General features: G+C 30.9%; 1 protein-coding gene across 12 annotated transcripts in view; it reads right to left on the bottom strand.

Moving 5' to 3' along the window:
• LOC127285826 (disintegrin and metalloproteinase domain-containing protein 11) overlaps positions 1 to 24,097 on the bottom strand; it is a 173,284-nt gene that overhangs the window by 24,957 nt on the left and 124,230 nt on the right. For 8 of the 12 annotated variants that reach the window (XM_051312026.1, XM_051312017.1, XM_051312023.1 and 5 more), the window contains exons 12-19: positions 23,506 to 23,669; positions 23,103 to 23,273; positions 21,258 to 21,562; positions 19,996 to 20,115; positions 19,843 to 19,924; positions 19,283 to 19,378; positions 18,883 to 19,048; positions 7,643 to 7,781 (exon numbers count right to left, since the gene is read on the bottom strand). In XM_051312026.1, the coding sequence (XP_051167983.1) occupies positions 7,643 to 7,781; positions 18,883 to 19,048; positions 19,283 to 19,378; positions 19,843 to 19,924; positions 19,996 to 20,115; positions 21,258 to 21,562; positions 23,103 to 23,273; positions 23,506 to 23,669 (1,243 nt within the window). Of the gene's footprint in view, positions 1 to 7,642; positions 7,782 to 11,172; positions 11,276 to 18,882; positions 19,049 to 19,282; positions 19,379 to 19,842; positions 19,925 to 19,995; positions 20,116 to 21,257; positions 21,563 to 23,102; positions 23,274 to 23,505; positions 23,670 to 24,097 lie in introns of all 12 variants that reach the window. The other 4 variants (XM_051312025.1, XM_051312022.1, XM_051312027.1 and 1 more) reach the window with 2 other exon arrangements.

Genomic DNA, 24,097 nt, shown 5'->3' on the forward strand with positions numbered 1-24,097 from the left:
GCATTGTCGTCAGAATTTGTCAGGAACATGCTCGGTTACACTCGCAATGAGACTTACATTATATATATATAAGAGAGAAATGCATTCAATCTAATATAAAAATTCTTCTATTTTAATCAATTTCTTTAATAATATTTAAAAAATTTATTTTTATAAAAATATAAAAGAGACGAATTCAAATATATAAGAATTGAATGAAAATCTTTGAAAACTCCTCCCGACAATTAATTCTTTGTTTGCTCGCATGCTATCACGAAGCCGACAATCATAAAGCACTATATATATAATCAAGGTGCAGAGAGAATGCAAAAGAAAGGGTCGCCAATTTATTTTTTCAAAAAAAAAATTCGTTCAATCAGCATATGGATATTTATCGCTGTATTATTTATTATTAAAAAAACATTTTTAAATTCATGTCATTTGAAAAAAATTATAAAATATTTGAAATAAAAAAACAAAAAAAAGAGAGGAAAAATAGTTTTAAACCGAAACTTGGCGACCCTGTTTGTTCAAGTCCCATTAGCCAAGAGGCGAAACAGATACACACCGTAGAAAAATATTCACTTGGTTTAAAAAAAACAAACAATTAACATCTCGCGTTTCTAGTCACTTAAACTCTCGTCGTATTACGTTATTGACAAAAAACCGAAAAGCACTATAGAATTCGCCTTGTAAAAAATATCAGCCAAAGCGAAGTGATGGCAATGAGAGCATAGCTTCTATATGAATAAAACGATTTTGTTTTTTGAATTTTCATAAAGTGGTAGATTCAAAAGTATTTTATTTACTTTAAAAGGGAAAATTTGCTTGATTTATAAAAAAAAATTTTTTAATTCAATAAAAGTTTCAATCAAAATTATTTTCTTCAATTTTTGTTTTTTGATTTAATAAAATCTTTCCAATCAAAAAAAAATTTGAAATTCACAAATTCCTTTGATTCAGAGAAATTTTTTTTCTGGTGAAAGAAAAAGTAATAAAAATATTATTTGAAAAAAAATATAAACTGTTTTCTGGATTTATTAACGCATTAGTTATTTATTGTGCCAAGTTAATTATTAATATAATCATTAAATTTTAATCAAATGCTAATGCTCAATTAATAACTCTCAGTGCCATAACTGCGAAAGCGTTATCAATGCCCTTATATTTGCGGTTTACAGCGAGAAATTGCAACTTGCCCTTACTTCCTGTTACGTCACACCCAATCCAATCCGAGGTCCCTTTTCACTCTCCTTGTCATTTTCAGCATAGAATTTCATTCTTTATATATACATAAACAAAACCACTTTCATATATATATATAAAGAATGCAATTCAGATCTGACTTGTTTCAAATATATATTTATATTCTTTTGTTTTTAAACCCTATATAAAACAAATATATATTCTCGAAATGGTAAACGGAATGAAATTTTTTTTTCTTGAGAAATTTTAGAATTAATTTTTTTGAAAATTTTTTTCAAATTTATATAGTTAAGAAAATGAATTATAATTTAAGAAATTCAAATAATTATAACCAACAGTTAACGCATTTATTATTTTTGTAAAATTACTCATTGAAATATTAATTCAATGTATTTTACCTAAAAGAATAAAAAAAACGATTGAATCAAGAAAATATCGCTTCAAAAAATCAGAGGTGGCACTTCTTAAGGCACTCTCACACCTTTTTGGCTGCCTGCCTGCCTGCAGGTTACCATGACAACGCACGAGTGTGAGTGAGACAGAAAATTTGAATATTCAAATTTTTAAATTTTCTGTCGCACTCACTCTCATGCGTTGCCATGGTAACCTGCAGGCAGCCAAAAAGATGTGAGAGTGCCTTTACGAAAAAATTTTGAATTTCGAATTTTTTTCAAAAATCAATAAAAATTATCAAAAATAATAAAAGCTTGCATTTTTTTATTATATTAACTCAAATTTCACTGTAAAATAATTTCCTTTTCAAAAATAATTGATTTTAAATTTTTTTTTGAAATTTCGAATTTTTTTCAAAATCAATATAAATGATCAAAAATGATTAAAACTTGCAATTTCCTATTATATTAACTCAATTTCACTGTAAAATTTTAATTGAATTTAAATTAACCGTTATTTCGGTTAATTTCCATTGTATTCATTTCCAAAATTTGCACTTCCCATTTGTCATAATTCTCGTCAACTACCGCACCCTGCTCTAGTACAAACTTAGTAACTTTTAATTTTAACAATAAAGTCACTAAATTTTTACTAGAGCAGGGTGCGGTAGTTGACGAGAATTATCACAAATGGCGACTTTGGTGAATGGGGACTATAGCAACCAACCGTGTCAGAACCCAAGTTTACTTTGAAGTACAAACATAACCTAAAAATCATAACCCACAAAATAACAATCGCAAAGAAAATTTGAAAAATAATTCAGTTGTAATTTATGCATTGACCTGTTAAAATCTAATTAGCATGAATATAAACTTGTAAAATATTAAATTTTTTCTTTCCAGGAGTGTTCAAAATTCTTAAAATTACAATATCGTTTAAATCTTTAAACTTAGTTTCACGAATAGTGAACAATGGAAAATAACCTTCAAATTCTCAAGAATTAAATAATTTACTAAACTTTTGAAAATCATTGATAATAATTAGAAATAAGTGAAAAAATTTAGTTTCGAAATTTTTCCGCAAGGAACGCCACCTCTGTAAGTCCAATATAGGCTCAATGTATAGGTTTAAAATAAGTCGATTATAAGTTATGTAGATTCAAAATAGGTCCAATATAGATTATTAGGTTTAATGTTGGAAAAAATAGGTCAAATTTAGGCTCAATGATAAAGTAGGATCTAAATATATTTTGATATATAGAAATATAGATTAAATTTCGGGCAAATATAGATCTACATGTAACTAAAATGCATTGTAACCAAAAAAAAGGGTTTTAACTTTTTTGCTTTATTACTCTACTTTAGCAAGATGGAGATAATAAATTTTCCTCCTCACAGGCCTCTGAAAGTTTAAAATCTTAAAACATTTTTCTTTCTGGGCCTCTTCGTCACATCACTTAAAAAAAAAGCTTTTAAAGTTTTAAATCACTAGTAGAAATGGAAAAATATTTCAAAAAAGGACGGTAGTATATCACTGGTATTAAATATCCTGGGTTCATGACCCTGCCGACAAGGTCTCCCTAGAAGCGCACAGTGCGCGCATTGAGGTAAATGGGCTTTCAGGGAGCCTTCAGTTCATATCGGTAGGGGATGGTATGCGCCTTGTTTTAATGGCGGTAATAAAGCAAAAAAAAAAAAAAAAACCTTTTTGTAAGTAATTCTTTGAACTATTTTTTTTTGTCTATTTTTTTTTATTGTTACGTACATTTAGAAAGAGACTATTTTGCATAATTTATACTTTATCTTTCTTCTAAATATGCTCTAACATGTCTACAGTTTTTTTTTTTAATAATAACACCGGACTTATTTTTTTGAAATAAGCATTTTACTCAAAAATACTAATATTTAAGTTATTCAAAAGAATTTAAAAAAAACTTTTTGAAAATATTTGTTTGATTATAAATTATTTTTAAGGGTATTTACTTTAATTTTCAGTTTTATTTTCATTTTAACTGAAATTTCCACTAAAGAATGAAATTAAAAATGATAATGTTAGTTAAAATGAAAGTAAATGTCAAAATATTACAAAATCGTATCCCAGGTTGCTATGGTAACGCACAAGAGCAAGAGAAACAAAAAACTTTTCTATCCCTCTTACTCTTGTACGTTCCCATAGCAACCTGCAGATATACCATATAATAGAGAAATACTTTCGTGATTCAATGTCAATTCTATTTTAGAATATAGTAAAACTTAAGCATCACTAAAAAAATTTCTTTCCGTTTAAAAAAAAGTTAAAAATCGTTTTTTTTTTTTTGTAAGGTGAAAAAATTCTCATCAATAGTTTAGATTGCAAATAAGATGACGCAAGTGGGGAACGTCAACTCATTTAACTATAGATAACGTAAGAGAGATAAAGAGCAATTACAAGTGCGCTCGAGCGATGCGCGTGCAATGCGTCACACAGCCGTGAAACTTCGTCAAAATGTCAAACGATTCTCGTTTCCGTCAAAACAGGACAAAGTCAAGTATGTGTATATATATATATATATATATATATATATATATATGAAACTCCGCAGTCACAGCGACATGGCGCGCGAATCGGACGAAGAAAATCGATCGCCGCTATATACACCGATGTATTTGCGACGAGCGAGCAAATTTGCTAAACTACTACGTCGACGACCTCGAAAGTTAGACGATATTTCAAACCCCAAAGCAAACGATCCGATCGATACCTCGCAATCTCCAGATAATCTACTTCAAAGACGTCAACTCTCACAGCGGGACTCAAGCTCAATAAGAACTTTCATTAAATATTCTGATTATCATGTGCCACTCAAATTCTACTTCCTGCCCAAACGAATTGAGGCTTCGTGTACTCTTGTCAATGTTATATATATATATGTATAAATCATCTAGTGCTCAAAATTATTTCCCAATATAAATATGTATTGTTTTTTTTAGATATAAAATGGCATCTGTGAATCTCAAAAAAAAATCTTGGATTCTGCCTTTAGTTCTTCCTTTGTCTTATGAACTTCCAATTTTAGTAATATTTTTAACCTGTAGAGGGCAAAATCGACATGAATAAAATTAAGAAAGTTCACTAGAAGATCAAAAAATGCCCCTAGAGTGACATTGCAATTGTTGGAGATCCTGAAATTTATGTTTTTAATTATTATTTGAAGTTTTATTATTTTTATCGGGATCTTGAATACTACGATACGCCATCTGGTGTCGATACCGTTGTAGCAGGCATTTTTCGTTCCGTTTCTCTTTTAACCTATGTTCAAGAATTCTCCAAATTACCAATGTAGTAGGTTGATTTCCAAAATCCCCACTCGCCATTTGTCATAATTTTTATCAACTACCGCACCCTGCTCTAGTAAAAATTTAGTGACTTTATTGTTAAAATTAAAAATTACTAAATTTTTACTAGAGCAGGGTGCGGTAGTTGACGAGAATTATGACAAATGGCGAGTAGGGATTTTGTCCATGTGGAAACTATGGAAACCAACCATTCAATATGCCATGGATAGGAAACTTTTTACTGACTCCATTTCTAAAAATACACCCAATTGTATAAATACTCTTCTTCCGGTTTGACGGCTTGAAAAGTTCGGCTTCTTTACTAATTTTAATAGTTCGTGGCATGTTGGTGTATATTGGTTAAGGCCTGAGCAAAATAGAAACGTAACCGGAATAATAATCGCAAACGCAACCAAAAGAATGAGTTAGAGAAGGATAGACATATTGTTTGTCCTTCTCTAACTCATTATTCTGGTTGCGTTTGCGATTACGATTCCAGTGACCGGAACCGGAAGGACAGCATTTAAGCAGTTGGGTGTATTGTCATATTTCGATTAAAGATAAATATAAATAATAGTATTGAAATTTAAAAACTACTTAATTAAAAAGTTTTTAAAATAAACCATAATTTTCAGAAACAATAATATTAGAAAATAATTTTTTAACTATACAATCTTCAAAGACACAAATTTGTCTCGTATATATCTGAAATTGCTATATTTATGCAACCATATAAGTCAGTCATGATGAATAACACATCACTATTATGAATACCTAATGTTAATGTCAGTAAATCACTGTACCCACAAACATTTCATATTACATTGTTTCATTACACAGTTTCGGGTCTGTCTAAAATATTGACGGTGATTAAATTTACAATATTACAAAAGTAGTTGCGTACGGAAAGCTAGGTACGTTTTATTGCTTCAAAATGTGAAATTTCCAAAATTACATTTTTGACTTAAATTATATATGAAAGAAAATTGCATATTTTTTGTTAGTATTAACGCAAATTCTAATTATATATTATCTATAAATATATATATGTGAAAAATTATTATATACTAACCTCAAAAATTCTATCCAGAAGAATGAAGACACAAATAGTATTGTACTCAATATGTCAAGAACTCGACCCTTAAGTTTACAACTATAACGACCCAATTGGAAAACGTTTCTCATTGGCTAATGATATTTTCAAGTTTTTACCATCAGCCAATGGTAGCAATTTTCCATGACAATTGCCCAACCCTGATGCTTTCTTGTCACTCTAGTAAACAGACCCGACAAATTGCAATTAAAACAGCAGACACATTAGTTAGTTCAACCTCCATAGAATGAGGCGTTTCGATTGTGCAATATAAATGCAAATAATTTGTCACGACATGACAAAAATTCCAATTGGACGACATCTGCCGTTCATACTTTAGGTTGGTTTCCATTGTCCTCACTGGACAAAATCCCCACTCGCCATTTGTCATAATTCTCATCAACTACCGCACCCTGCTCTAGTAAAGATTTAGTGACTTTATTATTAAAATTAAAAGTTACTAAATTTTTACTAGAGCAGGGTGCGAGTGGGGAAAATGGAAACCAACCTTCAATGAAATCTAGTGAATGTTTACAAACTTTCTAGTTACAATTGAAATTTTTGGAAAATTACTAGAAAGTTACTAAACATTGACAATTGTTTACTGATGATACACCTGAGTGTTTGTTGCGTAACTTTACGTTTGTGTTGTACAACCGAAGCGCCTTATGCAATGGAGGCTGAACTAACCAATGCGTCAGCTGTTTCGATTGCTACTTGTCAGCCCTGCTAGCAAACTTCTGACCTCTTCTAATGTTAAATGTTATTCCTGTCCATTGTTTACTCTCTGTCTCATAACCCTAACAGCATCCGGATATTCAGATTATGCTATAGATGTCCCAAGGTTATGCTTTCAGTAATTAGGATCTAATTTCCAAAAGCATAACCTTAGGACATCTGTAAAATCTAAAATATTCGGTTACTGTACGGGAATCTCAAATAATTTCTAGACATAACCTAGAAATCGATATAATAGCAGATCTTGTTAGAATGATAAATGAAAGATGGAAATTAATTTTTATGTTCAATGATTATATAAAGCTGTTTCTACAACAACTTTTTTTTTGCATCCATTCACACAGTTAGGGTACAATCACATGTACTAGATTTCAGCCAATCAGGCGATTGCAATTTTCTGATTGGCTGAAATCTACTACATGTGAGTGTACCCTAACAATAAATCGATACAAAAAAAGTTATTGTAGACGCGGCTTAAGAAAATTAGTAACAAGTGTAACAAAGATGAAAAGAAGGGATTCGTTGACGTCTCCTGGTTTATTATGTTGGTAGAGGTAGTGGATCGTTTGCTTGGGTTTCGTGCGATGTAAAAGAGCAATTAGCGGCGCATCTCGATTATCGTTTATATGCAAAATAAAGAATTATAATTTTTTGATAACGTATAAGGACAGAGAGTATCTAAGTTGTGGAAACGATAAAGATGAATAAAAATGTATATATATAATATATATATGTATAAATTTGTAGGTAATATAAATATTTTTTTTTTTTTTTGTTTATATGTAAAATACAAATGAATAAATGAATTTGAATAACAATGATAATGAGAATAAAAAAAAAATATGAAGGACATATATATATATATAGAAAAGATAGATAGAGAGAGAGAAATTCTACGTGTAAGTATCTGCACACTAACCTGAGACAGAGGGAGAAGTTTCTATGTACTACGACTGACCTGTAGCAGAGAGCCATCAGAGCAAATACTACGAAAACACCCCCTACCACCGACATGAGCATACCAACTAAAAATACAGTGTTAGAGCCGTGGTAGTTCTCTGTGATTTCGTGACAAATGGTTGGACAACAATATTTGGTCATCCATAGCGAGATCGAGTAGGTACCATTTGCATTTGTACGTAGTGCGCGGTAATGTTGGTGGTTTAGTTTCCGTGAGCGTCCCACAGCATGCAGACAGACAGAGATGCCAGTGACAGACAGAAACAGACAAGAAACAGAGAAGCCAATATCAGCACATATAATTTACAATATGTATACACCATTGAGAATAAATACACAACTTTACGTAAATATATATATGTATATTATTATTTGCTTTCATATCTCAATCAGTCGATTGCTGTCTTTATTTAATACAAAAGAATTATTTATTAATGTAAATCACAAATTTAACTAATTGAGGTGTGAATGCACCTTTAATATACTGGAACCTCCAAAGTGTGGCACTTTCATAGTGTTTACATATTGGTTTCCATTGTCCCCACTCATTTGTCATAATTCTCGTCAACTACCGCACTCTGCAAAAATTAGTAACTTTTCATTTTAACGATAAAGTTACTAAATTTTCCCTAGAGCAGGGTGCGGTAGTTGACGAGAATTATAACAAATGGCGTGTGGGGACAATGAAAACCAAAGCTGTTTACAAAATAATTTCTGCTGTTAAGGACGCAGTAAAACGAAATCGAGTTCTACACTATAGAGGTTTCAGTATATTTTTTCATTTAGGGTGACCCTTAAATTCTAAATTTAACTCTGGATATTGTTATACATCCGTTCTTTCTGACGGCATTTTGAAAAGAAAATGTCCTCACTGTGCAAAGTTTCCGTTCGTCATTTGTCGTAATTCTCGGTCAACTACCGCACCCTGATCTAGTGAAAATTTAGTGACATTTTAATTAAAAATTGAAAGTTACTACATTTTTACTAGAACAGGGTGCGGTAATTGACCGAAAATTATGAGAAATGGGAACTTTAGGGTTGATTTCCATTGTCATTTGTCATAATTCTCGTCAACTACCGCACCCTGCTCTAGTAAAAATTTAGTGACTTTATTGTTAAAATTAAAAGTTAATAAATTTCTACTAGAGCAGGGTGCGGTAGTTGACGAGAATTATGTAAAATAGCGAAACGTTTTCTATTTTTTGTAAAAAGTCATAAAATATCCAAATATTTGGAAAAAAACCTAAAATTCTGATCTTCTCAGTAATTATAAAAATATTAATAAGAAAAATAAATTACTTTTTTTTGAGTTAAAGAAAATTATTTTTTTTTTGCAATAAGGGGCACCCTAATGTTTATATAATAATGTATGATATGACAATATTAATATATATGTACACTAAAAAAAAGAATTATTTTAGTAAAATTTATTTACTATATCATAATTGCAATAAAAATGTTTTATTTTATCAATATTTAGAAAATAATTCTTTTTTTAGTGTATTTATATATTTTAAAAACTCGTCGCACAATATTGTCGACTGGCATGGTTGGTCTATCTTTTTTTTTTTTTTTAAACAATGTTGGCACCTATAGAATATAAAAAAATTGTTTAAAAAAATTTACAAATGTAATATAAAATATATAATGCACCTAAAAATCACTTAATACTCCTTGTGATCGCAAACGATGCAGGTACATATCATTTTGGTGCATTTTTATTATTTTAAAATAGGTATCTTATTGTGCTTCAAGGAAAAATGGAACGCCGTTTATTATTTAAATTTAAAAATTTTTTTTTCTTAAAATAAATATTTATTATTATTATTATTATAATTCAAAGTCGGTCACATGAAAGTATAAAATTTGTTTTGTTAAAAAGTGATCAAAAAAAAAATATATTTTCTTATATTTATTAACTATAATCAATTTTCCAAATAAATCGTTCATATTATATATTTAAAGCATTTTGGTTGATTGGCGTCTTCACCATATTTCACTTGCAAAATACGGTCCGAGTGATTGGATTTGGTTTCTCTGAATGATGCATTAAATGATTCATGCATATATAATATTGTTTTTGAAACTTTGTGATAATATATTTCTTTAAGAGATTTATTTAATTTTCTTTTTTAAAATGTTTTGGTAAATAATTTTTTAATTACGATATATGTGATAAATTAATATATATAGCTCACGTAGCAACAATTAGGTTGAAATCAACAAAATGCCAAGAAGATAAACTAAAAGTTAATGGATCTCTCTTAAATTTCATATGAAATCAGACAAATGTTAACTTTCTGATGATGAGAAACCGTCAAGTTTCACACGATCAATTATCTCAAAGTTTCATGTAATAAAATGAAAGTTAGTCAAGTTTTAAACTCAAGAGTGGAAATTCATTTCGTTAATAAAAAAAAATAATTTATTTTCTATCGTCGCTATGTTTGATTCTATTTATAAGTAAAAAGAAATTAAAAAATATAGTTTTTTTTTGTTTGAATAAAACAAATATTAGAAAATGATGAGAGAGGGTTAGAAATGAAATTGCCGCCTTGAGATTCTTGACACAATAATTGATAAGGGCGAAGTCCTATGATAACGTTTTGTGTTATGTATTGTAAATAGACCATAATCGGTTGGTTACCATTGTCCCCACAACAAAAACCCCCACTCGCCATTTGTCATAATTCTCGTCAACTACCGCACCCTGCTCTATTAAAAATTTAGTGACTTTATTGTTAAAATTAAATGTCACTAAATCTTTACTAAAGCAGGGTGCGGTAGTTGACGAGAATTATGACAAATGGCAAGTAGGGATTTTGGCGAGTGAGGATAATAGAAACCAACCGTAAAGAAAGTATTGTAAAACAACCTTAACAAATGCTGAATGGTTGGTTTCCATTGTCCCCACTCATTTGTCATAATTCTCGTCAACTACCGCACTCTGCACTAGTGAAAAATTAGTAACTTTTCATTTTAACGATAAAGTCACTAAATTTTCCCTAGAGCAGGGTGCGATAGTTGACGAGAATTATGACAAATGTCAAGTGGGGATTTTCACGAGTGGGGACAATGGAAATCAACCCAGTCTATTGAGAAAACGCTGCCATGTGAATTCACCCTAATAGTGGTTATAGTAAAAGGGGAATACCTCATTTATATAGACTTTTCATAAGGTTAAAAAAGAAGGGGGAAAATACATACGTCGACGATTTGAATATAGTTATTGCGAAAAGAGGAGCGCATAAAAACAAAGTACATATATATATAGTAAGACATTGAATAAGTAGGCTAAATTAATGATAATATAAGAATGAGAGCACTGACGGCCACGTGCGATGCCTCCTTCAACCAGCTAGGCACGAATTTACGTGACGTCAACAGGCGTTGCTTTATTTATTATTATTTTTTTTTTTTTTATTGAACCCACTTAGCTCAATTGGGCTCAGTGGGCTCTCATCACTGCTAGAAATTTTGCTACTGTACCTGTAGCAAAGAGCCATTACTGTAAAAAGAATGAAGACGCCCTTCACCACACTCACTAGGATTACCACCAAAATCCCTCTGCTAAGAGAGCCGCTTTCTTGTCCTGAAACCACCAATCACTATGTACCCAAATGCCAATTATATAATTTTGCATTTTCGATCGGCACTTTTATTTTATCTTTGGTAAACTTTGGTTTACATTAGTTTTAAATTTTTCCTCTTATTTCAATAATTTTCACAAACTCCTAAGATTTAAGGCATAATTATTAAAATTATAAAATTGCGACGTATAAAAATCTATTACATAATAGTCTACTAATTATTTGTATTAATTAAATGTTTATTTTCATTACACAGATAGTTAACTAACTTATTAAAACAAAATTTTTACATTCATATCCTCTTTAACAATATTATTATTTTGGGTTGTTAAAAAATGTCATAAAAAAAAGAACTCCATAAAAAATGTTGTTTAAACGGAATATTTGCGTGAAAAGAATGTTTAATCGGCTTTTAGGAAATTTTACGTTGAACACGATGATTGCCGGAAATGCGTACGATCATAACCGTGTCACGTTTGGTCAAGCCCATATTCTCTCTCCAGTTTTAGTGTGTAGAAATTTTGGTGTTACGATCGTTCATGTGGATATGCTGCTAATTATATTGGTCAGAGTTAATGCGTTCCATGATAACGATCTAAAATTGCTGGTTGCATTTTCTTGAAATTGAGCTCATTTTGCCCCTCTAATACAACTGCGGGGAATTTATAGTGATCGAGAATTGACAATGGTATACGCAATTATATTCTCTTTACAATTGGCAGTCGTTTCAGTTATATATCCCCCTTTGCGAACTTATATGACACACGTTAAAATTTTCCATGTTTTAGCTTGATAATAAATCAGGCTAATTTTCCAAATTCTTGTTTTAATATTCTTGTTCGAAATTCAAAATTTAATTTTCAAAAAAAGGAGAGAATTAAAAAATTAAAAGAGAAAAATTAAAGTTTACTTATTTTTTTTTATTTTTTTTGGGGGGGAATTTGAGATTGTTTTACCAAAATTATCTAAAAACGTGACAGTTTTGGCCAAGTTTCTTACAAAGGCGAGACTCAATAATAAAGTTGTAAATAACACGTAAGTAACGAAATGCAGAGTTTCCGAATTCCATCGCTCCTTTAGAAGAAAAGTTTAACCGAACAGAATAACTTCGAATTAGAAGTTAGAGTTACAAACTCAACTCCAACTCATTGGAAGAAGCCTGGCACACTGCCATTGTTATAAAAACACTTTCATAACGTTGAAATTCTATTTTCTTGTTTTCAATTGAATCAACTTTTTTTAAATTACGCCAATGCATTGTTGATATCTGATAAGGTATTAAGGAGTTACACAACTGTAGAATTTTCAAAAAATCGAAATTTTTTTTTAGCTTTAAAAAATTCTTTGAACCTTCTAGAATAAGAGACAAAAGTATTCGACAGAATTCCTTTTTATTGTTGATAGTATTTGAAATATACGAAAATTAATAATTCTGATTAATTTCTATTATCGGCAAAAAGTTGAATATTTAAAGTCTTTTGTTAAAAATATAATTTTGAATTTTTTATTTTCGCACCGCGACGCAGTAAATAACGAAAGATAGAAAGCGCATGCGCGCAAATAATAGGTCAGGGTTGGTAAACTTTTTTCCTTGACTGATTTGTGTTCCTCACTTGTAAACTAGCCTTTATTGGTGACCGAGTCGAATTGTCGAAAATCTTGACGCGTCATTATTGGACTTCGTGTTAGAATAAATCATTAGAATTAACTATTGTAACGTGGTTACAGTAATTACAAGCCTGACGGGAATTTGACGATTGATACCGGAACTAGTCGAAAGTTTCCGACGGGCCAATTTCCAGATTCCCAAACTTGATACGATACTTGACGCTCTTCTGCCAGTCGCTCGTAAAATTGTTACTCATCTCTTGTGATAATCGACGACCTGTTTTCCCACATAATATTAAATATTCTCCGGATATTTATATTAATTTAATTAATTACACATTAATTTTTTATTACTATTAAATAGTGTTTTTATGAATTTTTTTTTTTAGTCATGTCGACTCAGAAGAAATCGAAATTCTACAGTCAAACCAAGGGAAAAAGCATGGAAAGTTAACTGTGGTAAAGTTTTGTTAAACGCAGTGATATATTTAGTAAGTAAATATTAATTATTATTCAAAACTGTTGAATGAAGAACTAGTGCATCAGCTTCTCATCCAAAAATGGAGGAATATGTAAACGCTTCGAATGTAAATATAACGAATTCAGTTTTGCACATTTAACCTAAAAATGAAAAATAGTTTAATTTATTAGAACCCAAATTTTGATTCCAACAAAAGTATCAACAATTGATACACTTATATCCCCCACAGAACCGAAACTTTCCTAAATATTTCCTAAAGATTTATTTGAAATGTTCGGAATATTTAATTGCAATGTTTCGTGAAAATTGTGAAAAAAAAATTTAAATGTCCCACTTGAATAAATGTTCAGAAAAGTTTCACACTAAACATTTATTTAATCAGGACATTTAAATCTTTACACTGTAAACTTGATGGTATAATTTTGGACTCTTGTTTCCCAACCCTGTTTGTTCACAAATATCATATATGTCGATTATGATATTGTGTAATAGGAAATTATTAATTGCATTAATTGACAACGCATTAGAAATATTTATCAAGCGTGCATTGCTTAAATTTTGTTCATTTATAATAAATAAATTATTGATAATTAAAGAGCTCCACGGAATAACGATCTATGGCACAAGTGAAAAGCTTGGTTATGAGCTTTCAAAAAATATAAAAATTTTATAAATTAATAGCTGTAAGCGAATTATTGTAACTAATAGAATTAATAATAGTTACCAATAGTGTAATAAATAACAATTTACATATACATACTTATTACAAATTTCATGAAAATTTACGTTTTTTGAAAGCTCATAACCAAACTTTTCTATTGTGCCATAGATCGTTATTCCGTGGAGCTCTTCAATTATTTGAACCACAAAAATAATTAAAAATTTTCAAGTATTGTGATTGTGAACTTAACATAAATCTTATGTGATAAACATAAATAAAGATTAGTGTATTTCATTTCATTTCGAAATAAATTTTTTCTTATTTAATTGCTCGCAATTTATAAGTTTTCGCTTCCTTCTTTCTTAAAATTCATAATAAAAGTATTTTTAATAACTGAATATTCAGTGCAGTGAATAAATTAATTAATAAACTTGTCAATGCCAGCCATGACAGTTATACTTTGATACCAATTCAGGTATCAAAAAATGATCCCATATTCTGGATCATTTCTAGAAAATGATTTAAATATTTGGATCAATTTGATACCTTATATCGAATCAAAACGTTGCATGAGTTGATCTTAATTCTTGTATCAATTTGATACAAACACAAGAAAACTGTGTACACAATTTTCACTAAACATTGCAATTAAATATTCCGAAAATTTCAAATAAAGCTTTAGGAAATATTTAGGAAAGTTTCGATGCTGTGAGAGATATGGATGTAGCAACAAATCAATAAATCGTCTAATAAAATATCGATTGGAAAATATATATATAACTATATGACACTATCGTTTAATGGAATATCGATATATTTTTCATGAAAATTGAAGGGAAGGGGAATAGGTGTGATACTATGATAGACAGGCGCTTATCAGAAATGAGCCAAAAGTATTGGCAATCCATTCGCGGAGTGACTTTCCGGATACTCGACAATATCGAATGTCCGATCGCAGGAGGGGTTGAATAATCCGCGTTTATATAACACTCCGGATAACGATTTCCCGCATGCCGTCGAGTGAAATTCAAGCCCATTTCCTGATGTGAAAATTTATCTAGACAAACTTTCACATACATCAGTATCACAATTATACATATATATATTCTTTGAAAATACATTTTTTCAAAAAAAAAAAAAAAATTGATATATGCATTCTATTTTATTTGCGCACAAAGCCAAAGCATATGATTACATTACATTTTCATAGAGAGCACACGTGTGAATTTCATTCACCTCGAATATTTCCTCAAAACCCAGGAAAATCCAGAGCTCATTAAAATCTCATCGAGTTGTCGGATTTGAGAAAATCCAACAAATTGGACATTTATTTTTCACATTACGCCAAAGGGCACTTGAAATAAAAAAAAAATAGATAGCTTTTCTTTTTTCTTTTAAATATAAAATAAATTTTTGTTTAACTAATTACTAGATATTTAATTTTTTTTTATTTCTGAATAATATTCTCTCACAACACAAGGATATTCAGGATATCCCTGGGACGTCCTGGGGATATCCATTTGCTTTTGGCGATTTGGATATCCCTAAGATATCCTCTGGATATCCATGGACATCTCTAAGATATCCCAGGGATATCCAAACCGCCGAAAACAAATCGATATCCCCAGGACGTCCCAAGGATATCCTGAATATCCTTTTGTTGTGAGGGTTGAAATATATATTTTTTTTTTGCCTATTTTCACATAATAATTAACGGAAACATTCTCAATTGTGTATTGCGCGATAAACGGGGATAAATGCTTTTTTTTAAATGCGAAAAGATTGAAAATAATTTATATTCACTGCACGTCGAATAATAAATTTTTTTTTTTTTCATTGTTTTGAAAGTTGGCCGAGAATTTTTTTCACAGAGTATTTTTATGTAATTCTATATCGATCCTTTAACGAGACACTTTTATGAATATTCACGCGTGCATATTCACTGCATTTGAACATGAAATATTCAAAAGGTCGAGTCAAGTTATCTTAACTATCCATGAAACTAGGATTTAATCTTCAAATTGAAATAATCAAGCTTCCCTTTATTAATAATAATTCTCGCATAAAACAATATAGTGGAGTTTACTTTCCATGAGAGATTTTCAATAAGTTTTTGAATATTATTAATTTCATTATTAAATAAAAAAAAATTTGTAAATTGAATAAAAAATATTAAAAAGTTTTTTTTAATTTGAATGAAAAATTTTTGAGATTGAAAAAAGAGGTAACTATTTTAATTTGAGAGTAAAAAAAAAAAAATTTTTCTTCCTGGCTTGTGATAAATTGAAAAAGTCGTAATCTTCTAAACACTAGTTGGGGGGAGAGAAATAAAAAGAGTGATAGAGAGGGGAGGGAAAAAAAACGCTTTGTATTTTGCACGGAGCCGTAACCAGAATCGAAATTTATCTCGAGCGATGTTTTTTCCGGAAAACTTTCAAGAAAAGAGCTTGAACAAACTTCCCTGATGGGGATTCACCTCTCCAACATCGATTTTCTCCTTGTAATAGAGCAAGAGAAAATCTATGTTAAGGAAGAAGAAGCCCGTTTATATTCACTTCGACGGTCTCTGGCCACTTTCAACTCTGCCAATAAGAGTTGGATTTTTAAAAAAAAAAAAATAAATGTCAGAAATCGTAGAAAAAGCAGGGCAAAGAAAGTAATTTATAGGGAAGTCGCACACAGGGAAGTAAACCCGAAATTAAGAATTTTCAAGTAGCAGGATGTCAAGGAGCTCGATGAATAGTTAAACTTTGATGAGCAAGAAAGAAGAGACACGGTTCAGGTAATGAGGAACAAATTGAAAAATGCATAAGATCGAAATCTAGGTAAGGACAAAAAAACAAATTGATAAAGAAACTAAGATTAAATTTTTTTCTTTTCATGATGAAAGAAGATAATATTGGAAAAAAGTATTCTTCCAAAAAAACACTAATTTCTTTATAATGACGTAAAGGACGAACTAGCTAAATGGAGAAATCCATTGGGTCAGAGTCTGTAATTTCTGGTAAATGCTTGGGTCTTGGAATTCAAACAGTCGGTGATAACCAAACACCAGAAGGAGCAACTAAGGACTGTAGTCAAGCTAAAACACTCATGGGAATTAATATAAATGAGAACAGCAGAATTCCGCAAAGTAGGTATGAAAGAGAGGCAAATCATAACAGGACTTAAGGGGTTACATAAAAATATGCCTAATATCCTTTAATTTAATTATCTTCCTATTTATCCTGCCACGAAAGAAATAGCAAAAAAAATGTTTAATTTCAGTCTCCTACAGTAGTGTAACCCCTTAAGACCAAATACGGAGATATGGGGAGGAAACGAAACCTTGAAACAAGTGGTTTTTCGTTATAATCTATTAATTTCTCCAGCCTGTTCGCTTCTTGTTGGTAGGTGACTACAACTATGAGCTTCATCCCTCGATTTCTAAAACTGTTACCTTTATGCTTTATAGTTTCTTTACTTCTTCTAGCGCCTAATAAACTTCTTCCTGGGTAAGGCAATCTAAGTCACGGATTTTAAAATAACGATCCACTGACTGAACCTTGAACATTACTAACGCTTCGTAGTGAAAGTCTTGTTAGAGTTGGCTACTATTTTAATCAGATGTCCTGCTTTGGTAAATCCAAACAATTCTCCTCTGACTGACGCGTCTTGATAAAGGAAGTTTGATCAGAATGTCCGCTGATGACTTTCCTTCGGCGCCAATGATCATCATCGTTGATCCTCGTCCTTTTTTTCGATCTTCGATACCTTTCCCTCTTTCTTTCGAGCTACTTCCTTCCTCTTCTTTAGTTAATCTTTAGCTTCTTAACTACCGGATCTATCTCGTTTTTAGCATATCTGGGTTTTTAGCATCTTAATTGATTGCATACAGTGGGTCTATAAAACCTAAAATACTCCATAGGTCTTCTATTGTTGGAATATCCTATTTTACTATTTCAGTGGTAATAACGAATGGTTTGTTAAACCACTAATTTTATTTATTTTTTACTTTCTTTTTTATTCAGACTCAAAAAACAGGACACTAAAAACAAAAAAATTCCTTAAAATTGATTAACTTTTTGTCATTTTTAACTTTAACCATTTAATTTATTTGCATACTAATATTTTCAGAACCAAAGTTTATACATTTTAGTGGCACTAATGTTTTAATTGTTTTTAATATTGTTTTATTCATTTTAATATTATACTATATGTCCTTTTTTATTATTGAAATTAAAATGTTTTCATTTAGTTTCTCAAAATAACTTGACACGTTTATTGTAATAAAAATGGAAATCTTTTTAAATAAATAATATATCGACCCTTTTTATATCACTATAATTAATTTAAAGATTTAAATTTTATATATATTCTTTTTGAGTTACATTTCTAAAGAGAGATTTTAAGATAAATGTTGTATTTAAATTCAATAGAAAGAAAATTACAAATTGCAATACGATCAACAATATTAAATCTTTACTAATTGCGGTTTTATTTTGAAAACCTTTTCGTTGCTAAATCCTTTTCAGTCTATAATTATATATTTCCAACGTTCGCCTTCTGAATGTCAGAGGAAAACATTTTCTCCTTGGAAATATAATCCATTTGGTAAACTTGTTTCTTGCGGAAGTTTTTTCATAATTTATATTAAAATTAAAAAAAATTACTTAATTCATAATTCACACAGTGAAATATTATGATTGAAACAAAATGATATGAAGAGAGAATGAAAAATATTAGATTGCATGTATTTTGTAAATAAATGTTGATGTTGTTAAGTTTAAATTTGATAAAGTTATCCTATACAAGAGGCAAAGTGGGATGTAGAGAATATAAGTAATCATATAAGTTATGCAATATAAAGTTTCTCTTACCGTAGGGGGTCTCTTTCTTGTCCAGTTTAATATCTGAGTTACTTGCGTTACCAGGGCCGACGGTGGTTGAAGTGGTTGAGGCCGCCGTTGGTATAGCTTGTTGTATCGAGCAATCGGGACCCGTCCAGCCAGGATTGCAGTAGCACTTGTTAATATTAGTGCATACCTGATAAACAGAAAAGTAAACTACAAATTTCCAACACTTTACATTGCGTCGCCATATGATGAAGTCAATTTTGATCCCTGAAACTAGATAAACATTGAAGATAACTTTGTAATAAAGTTCTATAAACAACGGTTTAATAATTATCAGATTTTCATTGGAAATAAAAATTACTGCAAAAAACTCTTTTCTCCTCTTCTCATATAATAAATAATAATTCTTTATATTCTAACTTACGCCATTTCCCGAACACTCGTTGTTATTATGATTGCTAGGACATTTTGATTGGTCCACATGAGGAAAGATGCTCGTGCAAGTATGATTCAGGCAAATCTGAAACAGAGACAATTATTTTTTTCCTAAATACAAAATTTATAAGGAGCAATTTACTGACACGACCATCAAACCTTTCATTGAAAATATGTAATAAAACGAGAATTTGATGAAAATATCGAAACGGAATATAGAAATAAAGTTTGGAAACTAATTTTATTTGGCAATTACGTGTAATCGGAAGAGCGTAAGGCAGAGTTCTGGACGATAGGGTAAACACTGGACATAGTACGTTTTGCGCACAAATTGAAGGTAAATAAAGCCTTTGTTGACGGTCAGATCAGTTTAAGCTGGAAATTAGATTCATTCCCTTCGAACCGATGGAATATTTTAACGTATAACGATCTGCTCGAAAAACAAATTTCCCTAATCGCTTTTTAAATTGCGACCAATGCGCGTACATCAGTGTGTTACAGATTTTTTTTTTTCCCGCAAACACATCCATTGACAATTTTTATACTCACCAAATTGTCTCCACAGGGCGTTCCATCACGAACTAATCCCAACTCTGGCATTTCAGCCCCCTCCACTCTTGCCGTTGTGGCTCTTTAAAAAAAATTTCATTTTTTTTTTAAAACCATAATAACTTTCTGCAAAATTGAATTTAATTTACTCACTTGCACTCGATTTGTTGTCCCTTGTTGTAAATTATGGTTGTAGAAAAAAGATCATTCTCTCCATTCGTTACTGGTTTAGTATTTCCATTTTTACATTGAAGTGAGCCACAACGAACATTTCTGTAACATAGAAAAAATTGATGGCAAAAATCAATTTTTAATTTCATTGAAGAAGCAAATTTGTGTTAAAAAATTGACGAGAGTGTGCGCTTCTCTTGAAAACGGAAGTTATCGATTAGTCAAGTGCTAATAAAGTATGCCACTGGGTCGTATCCCTTTTCTTTTGTTATAAAAACCTTAAAGCTTCAATTTCTTTATGTAATAAGATCTGCTCTTTTCTCAAAAAAAAAAAAAAAAAAAGATGGTTGTAAAGCAAACGCTAAGAAGACGCAACTTCTTAGGGAAACTAATTATTAGATTCCAGTTTCTCGTTAGATCATTATTTGACACTCTATAATTAGATTCTGAATATGAACTTTACAATAATTAAAGTCATCTTTAAAGTTAATTTCAGAGATAGACACGCGTCTCATAAATTTATATCATTTGTGAATAAATTACTGGCTAACTTGTAATATTAGATAATATAATAGATTTTTAAATTCCTATATAATTAAAAAATTAATTTGATAGCCTCCCTTAGTTTAAAAATTTTGAATTTAAAAAAAATATCCAACTTTTTAGGGATTTAATATGTCATCACGTAATCATTTTTTTTCGAGATTCATCTCTCTTATATAATAATAATCCTTTATAACAAAATCGGTTTAACTTTTATAATTCTATTACGTAATTTTTTTTTAAAAATATTAATATGGAAAGAAATTTAATCATTTTTTAATTATACATAATTTTAGCTTAAAAACCTCTTAACAAGAACGAAATGTAATATTGTAAAAGATTAATAAAATCGTTACGTATGAAATATTGAAGAGGAGTATTTGTTGTTCTGAATTGGAAAGCACCACGAGTGCTAATCGATAAGCAAGCTCTTGGAAGGATGGGAGAGAGAGAGAGAGAGGAAGGAAGAAAGGATGGTATATCGAAGCTCTGAAATCTCCATTTCTCAATTTGATATAGATTCCGTAGAACCGCCAAAGTGGGAGAGGGTAATCTCGGAAATTCATGCTCTCACATATCTGGTCGATGAAGCATGACGATTGTCTTGCTGTTGACGTTCGCAGACTATCGGACACATCTATTTTGCCGATAATCTACGTCAAATTGGCGGACACATCATCTTGAATAACAATTTTACTTACTCTGGTTCACACTTGATGTAGAGACCGGAACTGTCCATGCCGCAGTGACCGTTGATCGATCCCTTCGAATTGAATTGCTCAAAGCACTGTTTATCGGACGCTGAGCCGCCGTAGCCCCAAATCTGCTCGCACTGCATATCCAAGACTGGACAGAATCCGTTAAAGCAGTAGCCATTATTGTTGTAGCATGAGTTTCCGTTTTTCATGTAAACGTCCGGTGGACATTGGCCCGTCTCACCGGAGCACACTTCCGGTAAGTCACACTCATTGGTCGATTCACGACAAATGACTCCTCGCGGCCGCAACTGAAACAAAAGGACAATGCTTGTAATTAACTCCCAAGGAATTCAATTCAATTATCAACTCCAATATAGTGAACGTAATGCCGGAGGTTTCAACCTAACTGCTAACTGCACTTTACTATCAAGTGCACTCACGCTATATTGATGAATATATACCTATAAGGCTAGGTCGAGAATCTTCCGGCAAGTTCATTTATATTAAGCCCGGACTTCTTCATCGATAATTCCACTAAATATCCCAATTAAATCATCTTTGTTTTAGGAAACCGAAATTTTCATTGCGGGAGAAAAATTTATCACCAATATGATAATAATTTACTCGGTAACAATATTCGAGAAAATCAGGGAATTTAGTTTCTCTTGAACTGTGACTTTAATGACTCCCTTTGCTTTACAGTAATGATGCAATATTTAATTAATACATTAAATTGTATTACAACCTTCTATCATGGGAAACTTCCATTAATATTCAAATATCTAAATCTTCAATTGGAATATCGAGGGAACCTTCCACTAGATCCTCAATATTCCGGAATTAACTAAATTTCTCCACTATATTACACTAATGTAACAATCAAGTCTCCGCCTCATTCGCTTGCTAAATCGAAGGGAACTTATTTCGATGTCCAATGCCGTATACCTCGAGATAACTAAGTGATTTTTCTATATATATATTAAATTTTTTTATAATAAATGTAAAATAATTAAGTGACGACATTGAATAGAATTAATTTACTCTCAATTTTTTCTCACCCCAAAAAAAAAATTATCCTGAATACTGTAAACACTGTAATCACTAACAACTACAAACTATTCTCCATTTTTTCTCACCAGAAAAAATTTTAATAAATACTGAAAACACTGTTATCACTCACATGTGACATTTTAAATTTTATTTTTCTTGGAACTACAACTATATTTGCGACAATATTTATTTTCTATGTACAAATAGTGAAATTTAAGAAAAATTGTAAGGGTCCGTTTATGATCTCCCCACTTCATGTACATCCCCGAACGAAGGTCCTAAGGTAATTTGAAGCCAGTCCTCGTTTACCCGTTGTCAAAATAAAGCCTATACTATTTTTCATACCAAAAATCCTTGTGTACATTTTATTTCTCTATCCAGTCTTTGCGCGTATATTCTCTGTATTAAGTTAATATTCTAACAATATTTTAATTATGCTGTGAGTAAAAAATAACCTAGGATTAATAAATCAACTTGAAATAAATTTTTAGAAATTGCGCACAATGTTTTTCCAACCTTCCGTGATATAATTCTAAATGTGCTCCTGACAATACGATTCCTTTCAAGTCGTTTGACTGTAATTTACAAATTGGATATTTTATTCCATACAATTTAGAAATGTGAATTTTTCCGTCGTTCCAACTGAAAAACACTCCTCTCTTGGTAAGAAATTGTCTTCCAACTGACTCGAGAGATCTTGCGGAGTCTCATGTGAGTGAAATTGAAAAGCATTCCCCTTTCGTTTAAGTATAGAAAAAAAGAAGACGATTGAGACAAAAAAAAAGGGTAGACAAATACCTTACACTTGTTGCAACAAGGACCGGAGGCGCATTCAGCTTCGCTTGTCAGTTTGCAAGTGATGGGATCGCAGCAGGGATCGAACTTATGACATTCGTCAATATTTCCACAGTCGCATTCCTCCCCATCGTCGATTACCCTGTTTCCACATGTTCGTCTCTGAATTCCCGACTGCAATTTGACAAAAAGTCGCCTCAGTGGATCAATTCTTATTTATATATATAGAAAGAGTAATTTCACATTTAAGAAAATGAAATGGATGTAAGAGAAAGAGAAAAAAAACAAAGGGAACTCTTGATAAGAAGGAAATCGATCCAAGGAATCAATGTCTAATGCAAATATGATTCCCACTCAAGGAAGCGGAACGTGCACTGAATAATTAGAGAAACTCGAGTGTACTCACCTCGTTTGGTTTGTTCAATAGGCACATTCCATCACCTTTTTTTAATACCTCTGAGTAATCCGTTTTGCTACAATCAGAAAATTTATAGGGCTGTACATTTTCCAATCCCACGATAGACCGAGCCATGATACATCCGTGCCAGTCCCGACAAAAGCATTCTTCTCCTGTAATATGACAAATGATTTAAAATTATTTTTTTTTTGCTTGATTCAAAAATTAATTGTAAAATAGTAATTTAATTCGTCTATTGAAAAATAGAAGCTATTTTCCCGATGAATGCTTCTGTTAATGAGGAAAGGGATAAACCGTTTCATTATCCGGAGTGTGCGAAGACTAGGTTGTTGAAAAAGTAGAGAGAAAATTTTTATTGGTTCAAACTAATCATATCACGATCGCGTGATAAATTTTATTAAGTATTTTTCTTTTCTACAAACTATAAGAACATAAAGGAAATGCAAAGCTTAGATTACAAACGATTCTAGTTTTCCAAATTATAGGATTGCTGGAAAGCAATTTTTTTTAAGGTTTAAGAAAAAAAAAATGATGAATGCTTGCATCATCTCACGTAATCTAAAGCTACTTGAGTTAAATG

Source organism: Leptopilina boulardi, unplaced genomic scaffold (assembly GCF_019393585.1).
Source record: "Leptopilina boulardi isolate dan_hultmark-lab unplaced genomic scaffold, ZJU_Lbou_2.1 LbouV2_341, whole genome shotgun sequence".
Lineage (NCBI taxonomy): Eukaryota > Metazoa > Arthropoda > Insecta > Hymenoptera > Figitidae > Leptopilina > Leptopilina boulardi.